Consider the following 17,172-nt stretch of genomic DNA (forward strand, 5'->3'; position numbering starts at 1 on the left):
AGAGCTTCTCTACAACACCACACAGACTTGACATCTTCAGCTCCCCATACTCTTATCAAAATTAAAATTGACCAGAATCATTGATTTCATTAGTCTGGAGAAGATTCTGTTAACATCACAGTCAGCATTTTGTGTCACTTTGTTCTTCCTGCTTAAGTATATTGCCATTTTAGCTTGGCACATATATCTATTTCCCAGAAATATTTAAAACTAAGAATAAAACACTGAAGAGTAAACTCGATTTAAAAGCACAGACAGTGACTGTAACCTGGAGCAGTGTAAAAGCATAAAAATCAGCTGAACATGCTCCTCTGCTGTTAGTGTGGACCTCCAGCACTGTAGGAGCTGGTTAGCAATGTACAGGGCCCGGAGTCCTATACGTGCTGCCAGGTCCTCCACTTCTAGTCAAGTCAAGTCAAGTTTATTTGTATTGCGCTTTTCACAACAGACATTGTCTCAAAGCAGCTTTACAGAAAACAACAGTGAAGGTGAATGGTGTGCGTTTGTCCCTGATGAGCAGCCGTGGCGACAGTGGCAAGGAAAAACTCCCTTAGATGACATGAGGAAGAAACCTTGAGAGGAACCAGACTCAAAGGGGAACCCATCCTCATATGGGTGACATCAAAAGTTTGGTCATAAATCTTTCAACAATACAGAACAATTTGTGATCATCATAGATCCAGCATCAGCTTCTCCATGCCAGGGCCTTTAAACACTCGGCATCTACTTCTCCATGATCATCCATAGGTCCATAATCTTCACGAGGTGGGACGTGACTGGAGCTGGCCAAACCTCAGGATGCCTCGGGATGGGGAGAGAAAGAGAAGCAGTGGAGAGGAATTAGCGTAGCTGCTGTTCATGATATTAACAGCACAAGTTGATAATGTGCATGTGATCAGATGTTCTGGAGCACAAGGTTATGATGTGATGTGTGTGATGTGTGTTATGTGTAGGCTTTGCTAAAAAGATATGTTTTTAATCTGCACTTAAACTGGGAGAGTGTATCTGAACCCCGAACACTGTCAGGAAGACTATTCCAGAGTTTAGGAGCTAAATGTGAAAATGCTCTACCGCCTTTAGTGGACTTTGCTATTCTAGGAACTACTAGAAGCCCAGAGTTTTGAGATCTCAGGGAGCGTGACGGATTGTAGCGTGTTAAGAGACTGGATAGATACATGGGAGCCAAACCATTTAGTGCTTTATAAGTGAGTAGCAGTAGTTTGTAGTCTATTCGAAACTTAATAGGAAGCCAATGTAGGGACGATAAGATTGGGGTTATATGATCGTATTTTCTTGACCTAGTAAGAACTCTTGCTGCTGCATTCTGAACTAACTGAAGCTTGTTTATTAATGATGCAGGACATCCACCTAGTAATGCATTACAGTAGTCTATTCTAGAGGCCATAAACGCATGGACGAGCTTCTCTGCATCAGATATAGATAACATATTTCTTAGCTTAGAAATATTTCTAAGGTGAAAGAAGGCTGTTTTTGTAACTTGATTGATGTGATTTTTAAAAGATAAGTTGCTGTCTAAAATAACTCCCAGGTCTTTTACCGTTGAACTAGTAGTTACAGAACAACCGTCTAAATGCAGGCTGAGATGCTGGAGCTTCTGTGTACTATTTTTTGGGCCGATGAGCAAAATCTCCGTTTTATCAGAATTTAATAGCAGAAAGTTATGGGTCATCCAATCTCTTATTTCTTCAACACACTCAGTTATGCGAGCTAATTGAGCTGTATCGCCTGGTTTAGATGAAATATATAGCTGGGTATCATCAGCATAACAATGGAAGGTAATTCCATGCCTTCTAATAATATTTCCTAATGGAAGCATGTATATTGTGAAAAGCAGGGGTCCTAGAACTGACCCTTGTGGCACGCCATAATTTACTAGCATTATCCTGGATAGCTCTCCATTTAAATCTACGAAATGGTAACGATTGGACAGGTAGGATTTAAACCAGCTTAATGCCTGTCCCTGAATACCGATGTAATTCTGTAAGCGATCGAGGAGAAGATCATGATCTATAGTGTCGAACGCAGCACTAAGATCTAGTAAAACTAATAGGGAGATGTAGCCTTGGTCTGAAGCTAAAAACAGGTCGTTAGTGATTTTAACTAGAGCAGTTTCTGTGCTATGATGGGGCCTAAAACCTGACTGAAACTCTTCAAAGATATTGTTCTCCTGCAAGTGGTTACATAACTGGGCAGCGACAATCTTTTCTAAAATCTTAGACATAAATGGGAGATTTGAAATTGGTCTGTAATTCGATAGCGTGTTTGGATCCAGATTAGGTTTTTTAATGAGGGGCTTAATAACTGCTAACTTGAGGGATTTAGGGACATGACCTAACGATAGTGAGGAGTTAATAATATTGAGAAGAGGCTCACCAGCTGTATATAACACTTCCTTCAGTAGTTTAGTGGGAATTGGATCTAACTGACATGTTGTTGATTTAGCTTTCATAATAGCATCATACAGCTCTTCCTGTCCTATACATGTAAAACAGTGTAGTTGTGGGGTTGTAAGTACGATTGTGTCGGGAGATGCTGTCAGAGGTTGAACTGCCACAATTGTTTTTCGAATGTTATCTATTTTTTCAGTGAAGAAATTCATAAAGTCTTCACTACTAAACTGTGATGGAACACATTTTTCAGATCCCTGATTTGTTGTTAATTTAGCGACTGTACTGAAAAGGAACCTGGGGTTGTTTTTGTTATTTTCTATGAGTTTGCTCAGGTGTTTAGCTCTAGCAGCTTTTAGCGCCTGTCTGTAGCTAAGCATACTGTCTTTATACGCAATTCTAAATACCTCCAATTTAGTTTTCCTCCATTTTCTCTCCAGATTACGTGTTGTTCTCTTTAGGGCATGCGTATGACTATTATACCAAGCTGCAGGTGCTTGTTCTCGAAACCTTTTTTAACCGGATGGGGGCAACAGTGTCTAAAGTGCTAGTGAGGATAAGGTCTATGTTGTTCGCCATCTCATCAAGATGATCAGCATTTATGGGTTTAATGTGAAACTGAGATAAATCAGGCAGGTTATTTATGAATCTGTCCTTAGTGGTTGGAATAATAGTCCTACCAAGTCGATAGCGTGGTGAAACACGGTTAATCTGCTCTACCGGTAGTGTGTACAGTAGGAGATAATGGTCTGTGATGTCATCACTCTGGGGTAAAATATCTATATCAGTGACGTCTGCTCCGTAGGATATTATTAAGTCTAGTGTGTGGTTAAAACGGTGGGTTGGTCTGGTGACGTTTTGTTTAACTCCAAAAGAGTTTAGTAAATCAACAAATGATAATCCTAGGGCATCGTTTTCATCATCTACATGAATATTAAAATCTCCTACAAGCAGCACTTTATCAAAACTGATCAAGAGGTCTGAGAGAAAACAAGCAAACTCATGAAGAAAATCAGCGTAGGGTCCTGGGGGTCTGTACACGGTGACCAGAGCGAGTTTTCTATGCATGTCTGAAAGTGCAATTTTAAGAACGAGCACTTCAAATGATTTAAAGCTGAATCCTAATCTCTGACTAACATTAAGAGAAGCACTATAAATGGTTCCTACACCCCCCCCACGACCAGTCTGACGGGGCTCATGCTTATAAACATATCCTGACGGTGTCGACTCGTTTAGACCCATATAATCACCTGGTTTAATCCAGGTCTCAGTGAGACAGAGTGCATCCAGATTATTATCTGTGATCATCTCATTTACAATCAGTGCTTTGGGTGCAAGTGATCTAATGTTTAAAAGACCGAACTTTAGAACTTTGTTGTGTTTGTTTATCTGGCATTTTTCAGTTTTAACTGCAATAAGATTATTTCTGGATCTTGTGTATGTAATTCTTGGTTTTACTACACGAGGAATAGATACGGTTTCTATAAACTGAGCTGTGTGTGAACTTGTAACTATTTGGTCTGTAGTATGCGTGTTCTTATAGTTGAAGATTTCTTGATGTCTTACCAGTCAGATGGTGTGAAGTATCCTAGAGATGTTATCTGATAGCACTGCTGCTCCAACTCTGCTGGGGTGCAGGCCATCAGGGCGGAAGAACCTAGGACGCTCCCAGAAACAGTTCCAGTTATTAACAAAGAGAAGTTTATGTTCTCGACACCATGACTGTAACCATTCATTTAGAGCTAAAAGTCTACTAAACTTCTCAGCCCCTCGCTGGTAAGTGGGAAGAGGTCCTGACACTATAATCCTCGTTGTGGGTGATGTGCTGCGTACCGTCTCCACCAGGATCCTGAAGTCCCTCTTTAAGATCTCCGTTTGCCGCAGCCTGGTGTCGTTTGATCCGGCATGGAGAACAACCGCTCCGAAGTTCTCGTTCAGGATCGCGGGTACCTGCGCAGCGACATCCAGAACACGAGCACCAGGAAAACAGCGAGTGTGCACCTTACCTTTAGCTCGGGTAGCGCGGACATGCCGGACGATGGAATCTCCGAGAATAACAGTGTCGCGTTCCGTCTCGCGGAGGGGGACGAAGCGGTTCTCGGTCGAGATCTCGAAGGCCGGTGGTGGAGGAGGAGACGACCTCGATCGGGGCTTGGCTTGTCTCTTCCGCCGCGGTCGCATCCAGGGTCCATGTTGCACCGGTGCCGGAGTTGTAGGTGCGCTGGGCCTGGGCATAGAAGCACGCGGAGTTGATGTGCTGGGAGCGTTAGGTTCAACCCGGGAGTTTACCTGGGATGAGTGCGCGTCCGCCCGGGATGTTTCTAGCGCCGCTTTCCGCTCTCGCAGCCGGTCATGCTTTACATGCAGCTCGCGAATCTGTTTCTCCAATGCCTCCATCTCCAACGCCACCGTTTGCAACTCGAACGAGTCCTCACCTGTGCTCAAATGCAGACAAACAACTGGCATAGTGCTTATCGTCATGAACAGATTTATTATACAGAGATGTGAGTGAGAGAAAATAAATATAAACAACACTAGTTATAGTCGAGTTAACTAACTACAGGCACAAGTCAGGAAGACAAAAACAATTAAAGATTATTAAAAGAGGAAAAACGGATGGATAGATAGCAAAATTTGTTTGAAAGACGCCGAGAGAGATACAAACACGTAACTCGCGGCAAACAAGTCAAACACAGGATTCTGACAGGTTTGTCCTGTGTTCCTTTTGACTGTTTGAATTTAATAAATGTTTACTGTGTTTTTAAACACTTCAACCTATAAATCACAGTCATAAGACCCAAAAACCACAGCAGAGCTAATTATATATATATATATACACACATGATCTAACTGTGTGTGTGTTATATTATATATATATATATATATATATATATATATATATATATATATATATATATATATATATAATATAACTAAAATATAACCATTGTTAAGAAACCCCAGCCCGCCTGCCTTAATGACTACCACCCTGTAGCCCTGACCTCAGTAGTGATGAAGTGCTTTGAGAGACTGGTCAGAGACTTCATCACTGCCTCACTACTAGACACACTGGATCCTCTACAGTTCACACTACGATGAGCCACCTGGACCACAGAAAAGGGAATGATACAAAGTTGCTGTTTGTGGACTACAGTTCAGCATTTAACACCATAATTCCCTCCACACTAACCTTTAAGTTGGAGGTCCTAGGACTCAGCCTGCCGCTGTGCCAATGGATCTCTAACTTCCTGACAGACAGACAGACCACAAGCCGTACGGGTGGGCAAACACACCTCATCCACCCTCACCCTCAGCACTTTTCTTAGTTGCGTTCAGGGAAACGCTTCCACTCCCTGAAAGCAAACACAGAAAGAATGAGGAGGGGCTTTTTCCTGCAGGCCATTCAGAGTCTAAACCAGGAGACACCCAGGATCTAAAAACTGGTCCACTCTTTTCATCGTCACACTTCTGCAAATATTTTTCTTTTTGCACAGCACAGTGCACTTTATACCACACCACACCGCACACGGTCACTTTATACCACACCACACCGCACACGGTCACTTTATACCACACCACACCGCACACGGTCACTTTATACCACACCACACCGCACACGGTCACTTTATACCACACCACACCGCACACGGTCACTTTATACCACACCACACCGCACACGATCACTTTATACCACACCACACCGCACACGGTCACTTTATACCACACCACACCGCACACAGTCACTTTATACCACACCACACCGCACACGGTCACTTTATACCACACCACACCGCACACGGTCACTTTATACCACACCATACCGCACACGGTCACTTTAAGGACAATCACATCAACCACCTTATGTGATTACTGTTTACTGTACATAAGCATACCATGTATATAAAATTTTTCCTATATATATATATATATATATATATATATATATATATATATATATATATATATATATATATATATATATATATATATATATATATATATCTTTATATTTTACATAGTTTATTCTCTTATTTATCTGCCTTCTTTTTTCTTTGTTTTATTTCTTCTCCTCATCCTATTCTCTCATGCCGGACAGCTGTACAAAGCATTTCACTGCATGTCGTACTCTGTATGTATGTGTATGTGACAAATAAAATTTGATTTGATTTGATTAACTAATTATTTATTTGATTTATGATTTATATTAATATACGTGCTTTGAATCCGACATGTATTTCACCATGAAGAAATTATTACATATTTATATAATCTCAGTCATATCATATCCTCCCTTCCTCTTTATATGATATAAAATGTGTATTGTTTAAATGCGGTTATTTATTGGAGGTTTAGTAGTAAAAAAGTTAAACCACGCCCAGTTTCATGATGTTATGAAGATTTTTCTGTTCTCTTGAAAGTGAAAGTTAAAATCCTGTACCATTTCCTCATAAACCTCTTTATACCTTCAGATGAATAGAAAATGAAAGTAAAAAAGCTGGTAATAAAAAGCACCTCAGTGTTTGTTTAGGATCCGGAATAGCAGAGTCACTCGCAGAGGGAGGTGAGTACATCTCTCATAATACTTCACAAGAAAACTAAAAGAAAGGGATTACTGTCATAAGAATAAAAACATCTGCATAGATAAATAAACTAGAAGTAAAGAGTTTTATTTAGTTTAGTTGTATGTCTATATTTAAAACTGATTCAGTAGATCTGTTAAAAAAAGAATAAAAGCTGTTTACCGGTCTGTTTACTATTTACAATCAGTTGCCTGTGCAGTGTATTGGTCTGTTTACAGCTGTGAATTATTTTTTATAATGTTTATAATATATATATATATATATGATAGTTAATATATATGAAAATATTTGTAGTTCTATTAGTTGCTTGAGACATGTATAATAAACTATATGTACAAATGTGGAAAATGTTTTATAACTTACTATCTAATATGTATCTCTTATGTAGGATAGGTTTACTTTAATATATTGTGTAACACCATTCATGATACATTTAAGTACAAAATAATAATATATGAGTTACCTGCTGTTGAGTTATGGAATTAGATATTATGTGAAAATACTGTCATGTAGATGTTCATGTAGAATTTGCTTATGAGACGATTCAACACTGATACATTCCAAGAGTAGAATTTGATCTCTAGGAGTCATGTTGTTTCATTTCTGCTGTTTAATCTCATAGTTCTGCTGAATGTAAAATGTAAATGCAGGGGAATATAATTATTCAGGCTCGTCTTTGTGCTTGTCATTAAACTGCCAAAAAGAAGAGCTCTGGAAAAAACCCTAATATTACCCTAATATTCTTTACCATATATGAACATATATATGTGTATTTGGGAAAATATATCTTACATATATGAAAACAGGTATTTTTGTAATATTTTGAAATATATGTGGCATTTATGTACAAGTATCTGATATATATTTCTATATCTGTGAAATTCAAACATAAATGTATGCATTATATGTGTTTTGCATATCCTGCCTTGTATCAGATTTCTGTATGGTTTATAGTTCAGAACATGTTGAGAGAATATTTTTCTAACTGTAGAACATTGTCGATGACATGGCCAGCAACAGAAAACAGTGGTTTCTCCTGGCAGCAGGTTCTAAAGACTGGGAAAACTACAGACACCAGGTGGGAATATTAAATCCAGTATTTAGATTTTACTGTTGGTGGGTCGGGGTTCCGTACAGACGCATTGAAATGTTTTAAATCCATATATTTACTAGAAGGTTATTAATAGTTCATGAGTTCAGAGACACGTGATTCAGTCTGTGCAGTCTGAAGACTAATTCCATCGGTTCTCTTACAGGCTGATGTGTGTCACGCTTACCAAGTCCTACACCAGAACGGCATTCCGGATGAACAGATTGTGGTGATGATGTATGATGACATCGCTTATAACCATGAGTAAGTTAAAGTTTCACAGATGAATTTTGTGGAAAAAGTAAAAAATTCTCAAATGCAATATTTAGGACTTTTGACTTTAAGATCAGCAGATAATTCAAATAATTTTTCAACATTTCAGTGTTCTGTCTAGTCTCAGATTGACGACTCAGCATGTGTTTCTTTATGGAAATACGATAAATGAACTATAGATACAAACTGCTGTCATATGTACAGAATTGGCTTTTAAACAACACAATAAAATTCTGATGGTTCATCTGCAGTTTTGCTTCAGTTCACAGAAAGTGACTTTAATTCACTGCACATTCATTTCATGAATAAAGAATTCTTTATCTCCACTACACTCTTACTGTACTCTTCCTTCAGAATCCCCCCTACACCATTTCTCTTTCCATCCACACCATGATAAAACAGTTTAAACCCACCTCCAATGTTCCTGGCCTTACTCCCTTTCCACTTGGTCTCCTGAACACACAACATCTCTACCATTCTCCTCTCCATCATATCAGCTCCCTCTCTCCCTTTACCAGTCATAGTACCAACATTTAAAGTACCAACCCGAACCTCCACTTCTCCTCCACTCTCCTCCACTTCTCCTTTTCCTGCCGTCTCTGTAGACGTCTTCCTTCTCTCCTTCTCCTCCTTCGGCCAACAGTAGCCCAATTTACACCGGTACCCTGTTGGCCAACGATACCTGTGGCGGTCGTTGTTAACCCGGGCCTCGACCGATCCGATATGAAATTCTGATTCCTGAGCTGTATATTTGATTTAGCACATGTTTTACACTGGATGTCCTTCATAACACAAACCTCCACATTTATCCGGGCTTAATACCGACACTAAGAGTATGCTGGCTTATGCAACACTAATGGCTGGGTAATTAATAATAGTAATAATAATAATAAAAATTTTCTACAAATTATACAGGGTGTCATCACACAAAAAGGAACAAAAAAAGTAGTACAAACATTTACTGAACTTGTCATTATGTGTAAAATCTTTCTGCTACTCTTACAGGCAGAATTATAAAAAAAATAATTTCTTTACAAAAAAAAAAACGTCTTTAAAAAATACAAAATGTATATTAAATATCTGATGCAGATCCTTTGGGCCACATCGCATTTGTCTGTATTATGTGTTTTTTTTTCCAGGAATCCGTTCCCTGGCAACATCATCAATGTACCAGAAGGTCCAGATGTTTACAGTGGTGTTCCAAAAGACTACACTGGAGAGGTAATGTGATTTGTGGAACAGAGTAAAGAAAAATGTGTATATAAAAATTTTTTAATTGTTGTTGAATGTATTTCTAGCATGTATCTGCTGCAAACTTCTTGGCTGTTCTACGTGGAGATTCACAAGCTATAAGGAAAAGTGGCAGGAGAAAAGTCATCAGAAGGTAACCAGCCATTTTGCCTGCATGAGATCAGAGAAGCAGTTTTCATAGTTTTCATGACTTAACATTGAAATGTAAAAATTTAAATAAATTATTTTATAATTTATTTTTTATTATTTTTAATACATTTTTATAATTTACCTTTATTATCTGTTTACGTTCTGTTTCAGTCGTGCAAATGATTCGATCTTCATCTACTTATCAGACCATGGAGGCCACGGAATCTTTCATTTTCCCAATTCTACAGTTAGTGCACTTTATTTTTGGTTATTAATAATAATAATAATAATAATAATGATGATAATAATAATAATAATAATAATAATAAAACGCTACTGTTGATTGTATTGTTTGTTACAGCTTTATGCTCATGAACTCATCAACACAGTGAAAGAGATGTCCAGGAAAGGCCAATTTTCAGAGGTAAATATACTCTAATTATACTGAGTTAAATACCTGTGGCTGGGCAACACTCCCAGCAGTAAACAGAGGCTGGGTGACGCCCCCCAGTGGAGAACAGAGGATGGGGAGGTGGCTTGCTGCTGGGGCGACCAAACCTGCACCTAATCTCATTGCAAAAGGCGGGGTAGCTGAAACAACAGCTGCTCTGGAGCTCCCACTCGAGGACTTTGCCTGAGAGGTGAAGGATAACATTGGTGATTCTCGCCTGATCGGTCAGGATGGAAAGTGATTGGAGAATAAATATAAAGTTGCACAGGCTGAGGAAAAAACTGCACTAGTCAGGATCTCTGGAGAAACGCTGGGGATTAGAGGGCAGTAGGATGACCGGGTTGTGGCTACACAGCCTGAAAGCCTTTGGGTTGGGGTTGAAGCACTCACTCTTCTCCTGGTGCCTGAGTCTCTGAAATGATGAGGTCTCTGCTGGGTCGGCTCTTTCTGTCAGGACCGTCAATCGAACTTGGGTACAAATGGCTTACACCAGAAATTCTTGAAATGACAAAAGACTTAACAGCATGCTCTGTAAGAAAAAAAGACAAGCTCAGAAGGAACAAAATACTTGAAGACAAGATTGGAAAGAACATATCACACAAGATCATGTATTTGGTCAAGAAAGCAAGAAAAGTCACAAAAGGGTGAATGAGACACAGGTAGAGAGTAGAGGGTAGGGTGAAGGGGCACGCTGGTGGCATCTCATTGTTAAGGGCATTAGTTTTTTTTCTGCATTTAAAAACAGTTTTAGTTTTCAAAATCAAATCAAATCAAATCAAATTTTATTCATCACATACACATATATACAGGGTACGACATCCAGTGAAATGCTTTATACGACGGTCCGGCAAGAGGGAATAAGATGGGGGGAAAAAGAAAAGAAGGCAGATAAATAAGTATGAAGTATAAAAAAACTATATAAAATAAAATAAAATATAGAATATAAAGATATAAAAGATATATAAAGATCTATAAATGTGAATATACAAAAAATGGCAGTAAACAGTGAAACAGTAAACAGTAAACAATGTGTAACAGAGTGTAAACAGTAGACAATTTTAGTGGTGGGTTGTTCATACTGTTTTAACCATAACTGTAACTGGATCAGACTGAATGAGACATAGTAGAAGAATGAAATTGAATGAAAGCAATTTCTTGCAATTTGTTTCCTACATTATCAGTTGTTCATTTTCATGTGGTTTCATCTGCTTCTGTTTAACCCACAAAACATCTCAGCATCAGTTCATTGTATGCAAAATTGTTAAACCAGTTAGAATCTGTCACGCTTTAATTTTTAATTTGAAGGTCAAACGTGAATCTTGTGAACCTTCAATTAGCAACAGATAGCAAACCACAGAATTATAATTTCTGAAAATGGATGAACAACTAATAAACAAACAAACACTATTACAATACAGTAAAAGTGTGAATCCTGTCTGGTCTCATGCAATCAATATAAATACATTTGTGCTGCTGATATTTATAGATACCAAACACAAGAAATTCAACTTTGTGTATTTTTAATCACTATGATTCAAACCATAGTTTATATCAAGAAATACTGAAACTGTGCAGCGTCATACTGGCAACATGACTAAATATTGTGTTTGTTATCAATGACAAAAGGACTCGGTAATGTGATGGGAATGAGATGTTCTTTGACACAAATATTTACTTTTGAGAGATGAACTGAGGATTTTGAGAAAAGTAAAGGCTTTTGCAAGAAATCCAGTGTGTTGTGCTGTTTTTACAAATTGTTTTGAGAAATGCAACTCACTGGTTTACAAAAATTAAGGATGATTGGAAAAATGCTCCAAAGCAACTGAGAAAAACCGCAAAGTTCTCCCCAATGTGCAATAAAAAAAAGTTCAATATCACTTTTTAATAATCTAAATCTGTACTTTTCTGTTCAATAATACTCTATTTGTTTTCTTTATAAAAATGTGCAATCACACATTCTTCTTTATTTGTTTTATATTTTATTTCTATTTTATTTATCAATGTGCAACTGGAAGCTTCTTTCACCAAAACAAATTCCTTGTAAGTGCAAACATACTTGCCAATATCACTCTTTCTGATTCTGAACCAGGTTTTAGAATGATTTATGAGTCCCGGCTGCTTAGAAAGTGTGACTGGTGCTTGTTTTCAGGGGTCTCTGTTTGCAGTTTCTGAATTTAAAATGTCACTAAGTTTTTCCTTTTCTGCGTGTGCAGATGGTGATTTACATGGAAGCGTGTCATGCAGGATCAATGCTGGATGAGATGCCGAGCTTAAGCAAAGGTTAGAACGTCTTAAAAAAATAGAGAATATTTTAAAAAATCTGGTGTTGGTGTGTCTTTATAACCACGAGTCTGTGTGTGTTCCAGTGTATGCCGTTGCAGCGTGTACACCAGATGAGAGCTCGTATGCCTGCTTCCACGACAAAAGGAGAAACGCGTTTCTCGCTGATGTTTTCACTGCATACTGGCTACATCACACCAAGAGTGTTAGTGTTTTATAGAAGAAATCACCATGTGTGCTGTTATAGAAAAATATTTAACCACAGGATGGTGTGATGAAGCAGAATCATCTTGATCTTAATTCAGCATTTCCCTTTCAGGAACTCGAGCTGCATCGCAACGGTTTGGGAACGGTTCTGCTTTTGCATTTGTGGCTCACCATGTAAGAAATCTCCAACAGGGACAGGGCCTTGCTACTGGACACCCCCCTTTTGCCTCCCGGCCTATATAGGGACTCAGTTAATTTGGTAGATGAAAGGTTCCAGGACGCGAAGAAACAGTTGGCAGTGTTCCAGCAGTATCTCCCATGCCACTCTCATGGGCCTGCTCGGTGGGCGCAGCACCCAACCCAGCACCTCCAATCAGGAGGTGTAGAAATGGAGCATTGCAACGAGCACTCCCCTTGTCAGGGATCCAGGAGAGGTCCCGGGAGGTTACAGATCTGAGGACTGTCATCTTCAATAAGGGGTGAAAAAGTCCTGACACAGGACATGCTGGCAGGGGGTGGCCGGAGTGCGTGTCACGGCCACCTCAGGGACCTGGTTCATTAACCCTGCCACGAAATGCGTTTTAGAGCATGGCCAGCTCCAGCGAGTTCCCTCCTCGGTTTCCGCCCGGCATCATAGCGGACCAGGAGGACTCGCCACCTTCTTCGAGGACAATAGATCTGCATTAGTGTGTAGCCCCGGCTCTAGGCATACCGGAGGTCAGTTTCGAGAGACTAATACCCGTAAGAGACTCAAAGAGGTTCAAAATGCTGACCCTCTAGCAGGTCATATCTCAGATCAGATCTGAGGACTGGTTTGTCACGGTAGATCTATGTTTGGAGAGATCCCAGGTTCCTATCTATAGGCCCTGTGTTGTGAGTGTCTGTTGTCGTGTAATTCTTAGTCCCTCACGGGGTGGGGAACGGTCATGAGTTGGTATATATGAGGTCTATGGGAAGGGCCCCATCTACTATGGTACATCAATTGCCTAGAAATGCTGGCCGTGCTTCTGGCTATGAAGCATTTCCTCCAGGACCTCAGAGGTCACCATGTGTTCTGTGCGGAAAAAACCTCACCTGTCACGCCGGATCCTCCTGTGGGCCTAAGGGAAGCTCCTCTCCTTTAGAGCAGCATACCTCCTGGGCCGGTTAAATGAAGCAGCACACACTCTGTCGAGGCAGGGGTTGAGACTTGGGGAATGGCGGCTCCATCCTCATTTGGTGGAGCGAAATACGGAGAAATTCAGCAAAGCCCAGGTGGACCTGTTTGCATCTCAAGAGACATCACACTGTCCCCTATGGTTCACCCTGATTCCCCCAGCCCCTCTAAGGCTGGACGCCATGACACAGGCATGTGATCTGGAGAACGTTCACCGGGATGGAGTCCGTCTACTCTTTCAGGGACCTAGTAGTAATCCCCAATCAGCATCCATGAAAGATTCCTCTGAGGTTTAAAACAGAGGTTTTAGTCTGGAGGTTGTATGCAGCGAGATGGTGTCTGTTCACTGTGTGGTGTGTTCAGCCCCAATTAGACCCAGTCCACTGCCCGGTTGGTTCAGTGCTGGAGTTTCTGCAGGAACAGTTTGCAAAAGGGTTGGCTCCGCCCACCCTCAAAGTCTACGCGGTCGCCATTTCGGTGTATTGGCGGGGCAATCACTAGGCAGAGACCCACTTTTGACACATTTTCTCTGCGGCACCCAGAGGCTGAGGCTCGTGGTGCGACCTAGAGTGCCTGGGCGCGACCTGGCTGTTGTGTTGGAGGCCCTATCTGAGCCCCCCTTCGAGCCCCTGACCGAGGCTTCATGGAGGCATCTCACAGTTAAGACTGCATTTCTGCTGGCTATCTGCTCTCTGAGGCGAGTAAGGTGATCTACATGCCCTCTCTTTTCTGGAGTTCACTCCAGGCATGGCCAGTGCCTTCTTGCACCCTGGAGTGGGTTATGTACCCAAGGTACCCTCGGTCGTCCCATGACCTGCTAGGCATTCTATCCTCCTCTGTTCCAGGCCCCAGACCAGAAAAAGCTGAACTGGCCGTGTCCTGTGGGAGCACTGGACACCTACATCTATAGGATGAGTCCTTGGAGGAAGTCAGAACAACTGCTTGTCTACTACGGCCCTCCAAGGAGAGGCCTCCCAGCCAATAAGCAGACCCTCAGCAGGTGGATTATTTACGCTATTGCATCTTCCTATGAGTCCACATGCCGCCCCACTCTGTTCGGGGCCAAAGCGCACTTGACCCAGAGTGTGGCAGCCTCTAAAGTTTGGTCCTCTGGAATGTCCCTCCCAGATCTCTGCGACGCTTTGTCAGGTTGTATCACCATGAACTCTGTGCCACTTCTGGCTCCTCTGTCCTTTGACCTAGTTGTTCCCATACACACTAGTCAGGGGCTGGTCAGTCTGGCGGTATTGGACTCTTGTTCCCAAGGTGTTGCTATGTAGCTTGAGTTCCTGAAAGGGAACATCTCTAGGTTACGTATTTAACCCTAGTTCCTGAGGAAACGAGACACTGTGTCCCCTCCATGTGCGTTTTATAACTTCCTGGTCATGACGTCACCCTGCCGGTGACACCGCACCTTCCATTGGACAGATTACACACGTGATTCAGAGTGTGAACAACGCGGCCGCGTTCCCAAAGTGTTGTGACACAGTGTCTCGTTCCCTCAAGGAACTAGGTTTACATACCCTGGCAATTTCAGGACAGAGGAGTTTCCACTTATTTGTCTTTCTTGGTAACAAGAAGCTGCATTTCTTTTGTCTTATTAATTGCGGAAAAAATTGGAGAGTAAACAAGTGTTTATCTTTCTGCGGTATCAGAAGTATAAAACACTCTGGGACATACTTTTATTAACCTGCCATTTTTTATTAGACCACCAATATCTTCTGACCAATCAGACTGCGTGTATCGTAGTGTTGCAAGGTTTTATACAGTATATATACTTAAAAGATGGCCAATTTTAGGCGTTATTCTAATCTTTTTCTCTTTTCTTCAATAGAAAAATCTAATGATGAGCACTTTTGAGGACCAGTTTGATTACATTAAAAGGAAAGTCCAAGAAAAAGTGACAGAATTGGGAGTGAGTCAGACACCCTGTCGTTATGGAAACGCGGTATGTATAAAAGAGAATCGAATGATTAATAGATATTAGTCAGTAGAGGAAATGATCTAATGCAGGTCCACTATTCCCTTCCTGGGAAAAACATGTTTATATTTAATTTTCAGTTTAATTGTATTTTATTTGTGTAGAGCTTTTAACAGTGCACATTTTCCCAATAACAGTTTTACAGAAATAAGTACGTTATGAACACACAAGCCAGTGGTAATAATAGTAAGAAAAACTCTGAGATACTATGAGAAAGTGGAAGTGGTAGCTCAATGGTCAAGATGTTGGAATTTCTGATCAGAAAGTCATGAGTTCAGATCCCACCACCACTAAGCTGCTACTGCTGGGCCCTTGAGCGAGGCCCTTAACCCTCCACTGCTGTTGTATGAATGAGATAAACAATATCCAGTAAATATAAAAGTAAATGTAGGAAGGAACCAGGAGAGGAACCAGACTCAAAATGGAATCATCTTGTCCCTCCGCAATTCCTGTGGTTGTTGTATTTAAAAGCGTATTAAACATTAAAAAAGTCTTGTTATTCACTGTAAATGGTATTAAACTGTCATTTTATTATTTATTTACAAAATATTTTATAGGCGATTCTCCACCTCCCCCTGAGTGAACTTCTGGGATGTTCCTCTGAACGCGTTAGGAGGAAATACAAATCCCAGTCACGCAACTTTGAAGTGAACGATGCTGTAGAAAGCGCAAATGTTCCACTTTTAATCCAACAAAACAGGATTAGAAATGAACAGAACGTCAGGAGGAGAGCGGATCTCCAGAGGAAACAGAACGAGCTTAAGAGAGTAAGTGCACAAAATCCTCACACACAAATCCTCACACACAAAATGCTCACACACAAATCCTCACACACAAATCCTCACACACCAAATCCTCACACACCAAATCCTCACACACAAATCCTCACACACAAAATCCTCACACACAAATCCTCACACACAAAATCCTCACACACAAAATCCTCACACACAAATCCCTCACACACAAAATCCCCACACACAAAATCCTCACACACAAATCCTCACACACAAATCCCTCACACACAAATCCTCACACACAAATCCTCACGCACAAATCCTCACCTCTTACATGTGTTTTAATCATTTCAAATTCAGTTTACATTAAACTACACCCCCCCCACACACACCCTTTCACCACACACACACACACACACACACACACACACACACACACACACACACACACACACACACACACACACACACCTTCACCACCTTCACCACACACACACACACACACACACACACAAAACTTCACCACACACACACATACACACACACACCCCTTCACCACACACACACACACCCCTTCACACCACACACACACACACACACACACACACACACACACACACACACACCCC

At 40.8% G+C, this 17,172-nt stretch overlaps 2 protein-coding genes across 4 annotated transcripts in view; one reads left to right on the forward strand and one right to left on the reverse strand.

Moving 5' to 3' along the window:
- Positions 1-4,634, reverse strand: part of LOC310735010 (uncharacterized protein) — a 43,947-nt gene extending 39,313 nt beyond the window's left edge. The window contains exons 1-3 of one of the 3 annotated variants that reach the window (XM_083557587.1): positions 4,242-4,634; positions 3,975-4,065; positions 3,327-3,478 (exon numbers count right to left, since the gene is read on the reverse strand). In XM_083557587.1, coding sequence (XP_083413713.1) covers positions 4,051-4,065; positions 4,242-4,589 — 363 coding nt within the window. In that variant the 5' untranslated portion in view covers positions 4,590-4,634 and the 3' untranslated portion in view covers positions 3,327-3,478; positions 3,975-4,050. Of the gene's footprint in view, positions 1-3,326; positions 3,479-3,974 lie in introns of those variants that run through there. The other 2 variants (XM_083557585.1, XM_083557586.1) reach the window with 2 other exon arrangements.
- Positions 4,635-6,875: 2,241 nt separating this feature from the next.
- LOC310734893 (legumain-like) overlaps positions 6,876-17,172 on the forward strand; it is a gene marked incomplete at its 3' end in the record, with an annotated part of 10,533 nt that continues 236 nt past the window's right edge. The window contains exons 1-11 of the mRNA XM_083557367.1: positions 6,876-6,969; positions 7,959-8,066; positions 8,245-8,342; positions 9,491-9,572; positions 9,650-9,735; positions 9,903-9,978; positions 10,093-10,155; positions 12,396-12,462; positions 12,549-12,667; positions 15,660-15,773; positions 16,364-16,577. Coding sequence (XP_083413493.1) covers positions 7,995-8,066; positions 8,245-8,342; positions 9,491-9,572; positions 9,650-9,735; positions 9,903-9,978; positions 10,093-10,155; positions 12,396-12,462; positions 12,549-12,667; positions 15,660-15,773; positions 16,364-16,577 — 991 coding nt within the window. The 5' untranslated portion in view covers positions 6,876-6,969; positions 7,959-7,994. The remainder of the gene's footprint in view (positions 6,970-7,958; positions 8,067-8,244; positions 8,343-9,490; positions 9,573-9,649; positions 9,736-9,902; positions 9,979-10,092; positions 10,156-12,395; positions 12,463-12,548; positions 12,668-15,659; positions 15,774-16,363; positions 16,578-17,172) is intronic.

Source organism: Silurus aristotelis, assembly GCF_946808225.1.
Source record: "Silurus aristotelis genome assembly, chromosome: 12".
NCBI classification, from domain to species: Eukaryota; Metazoa; Chordata; class Actinopteri; order Siluriformes; family Siluridae; genus Silurus; species Silurus aristotelis.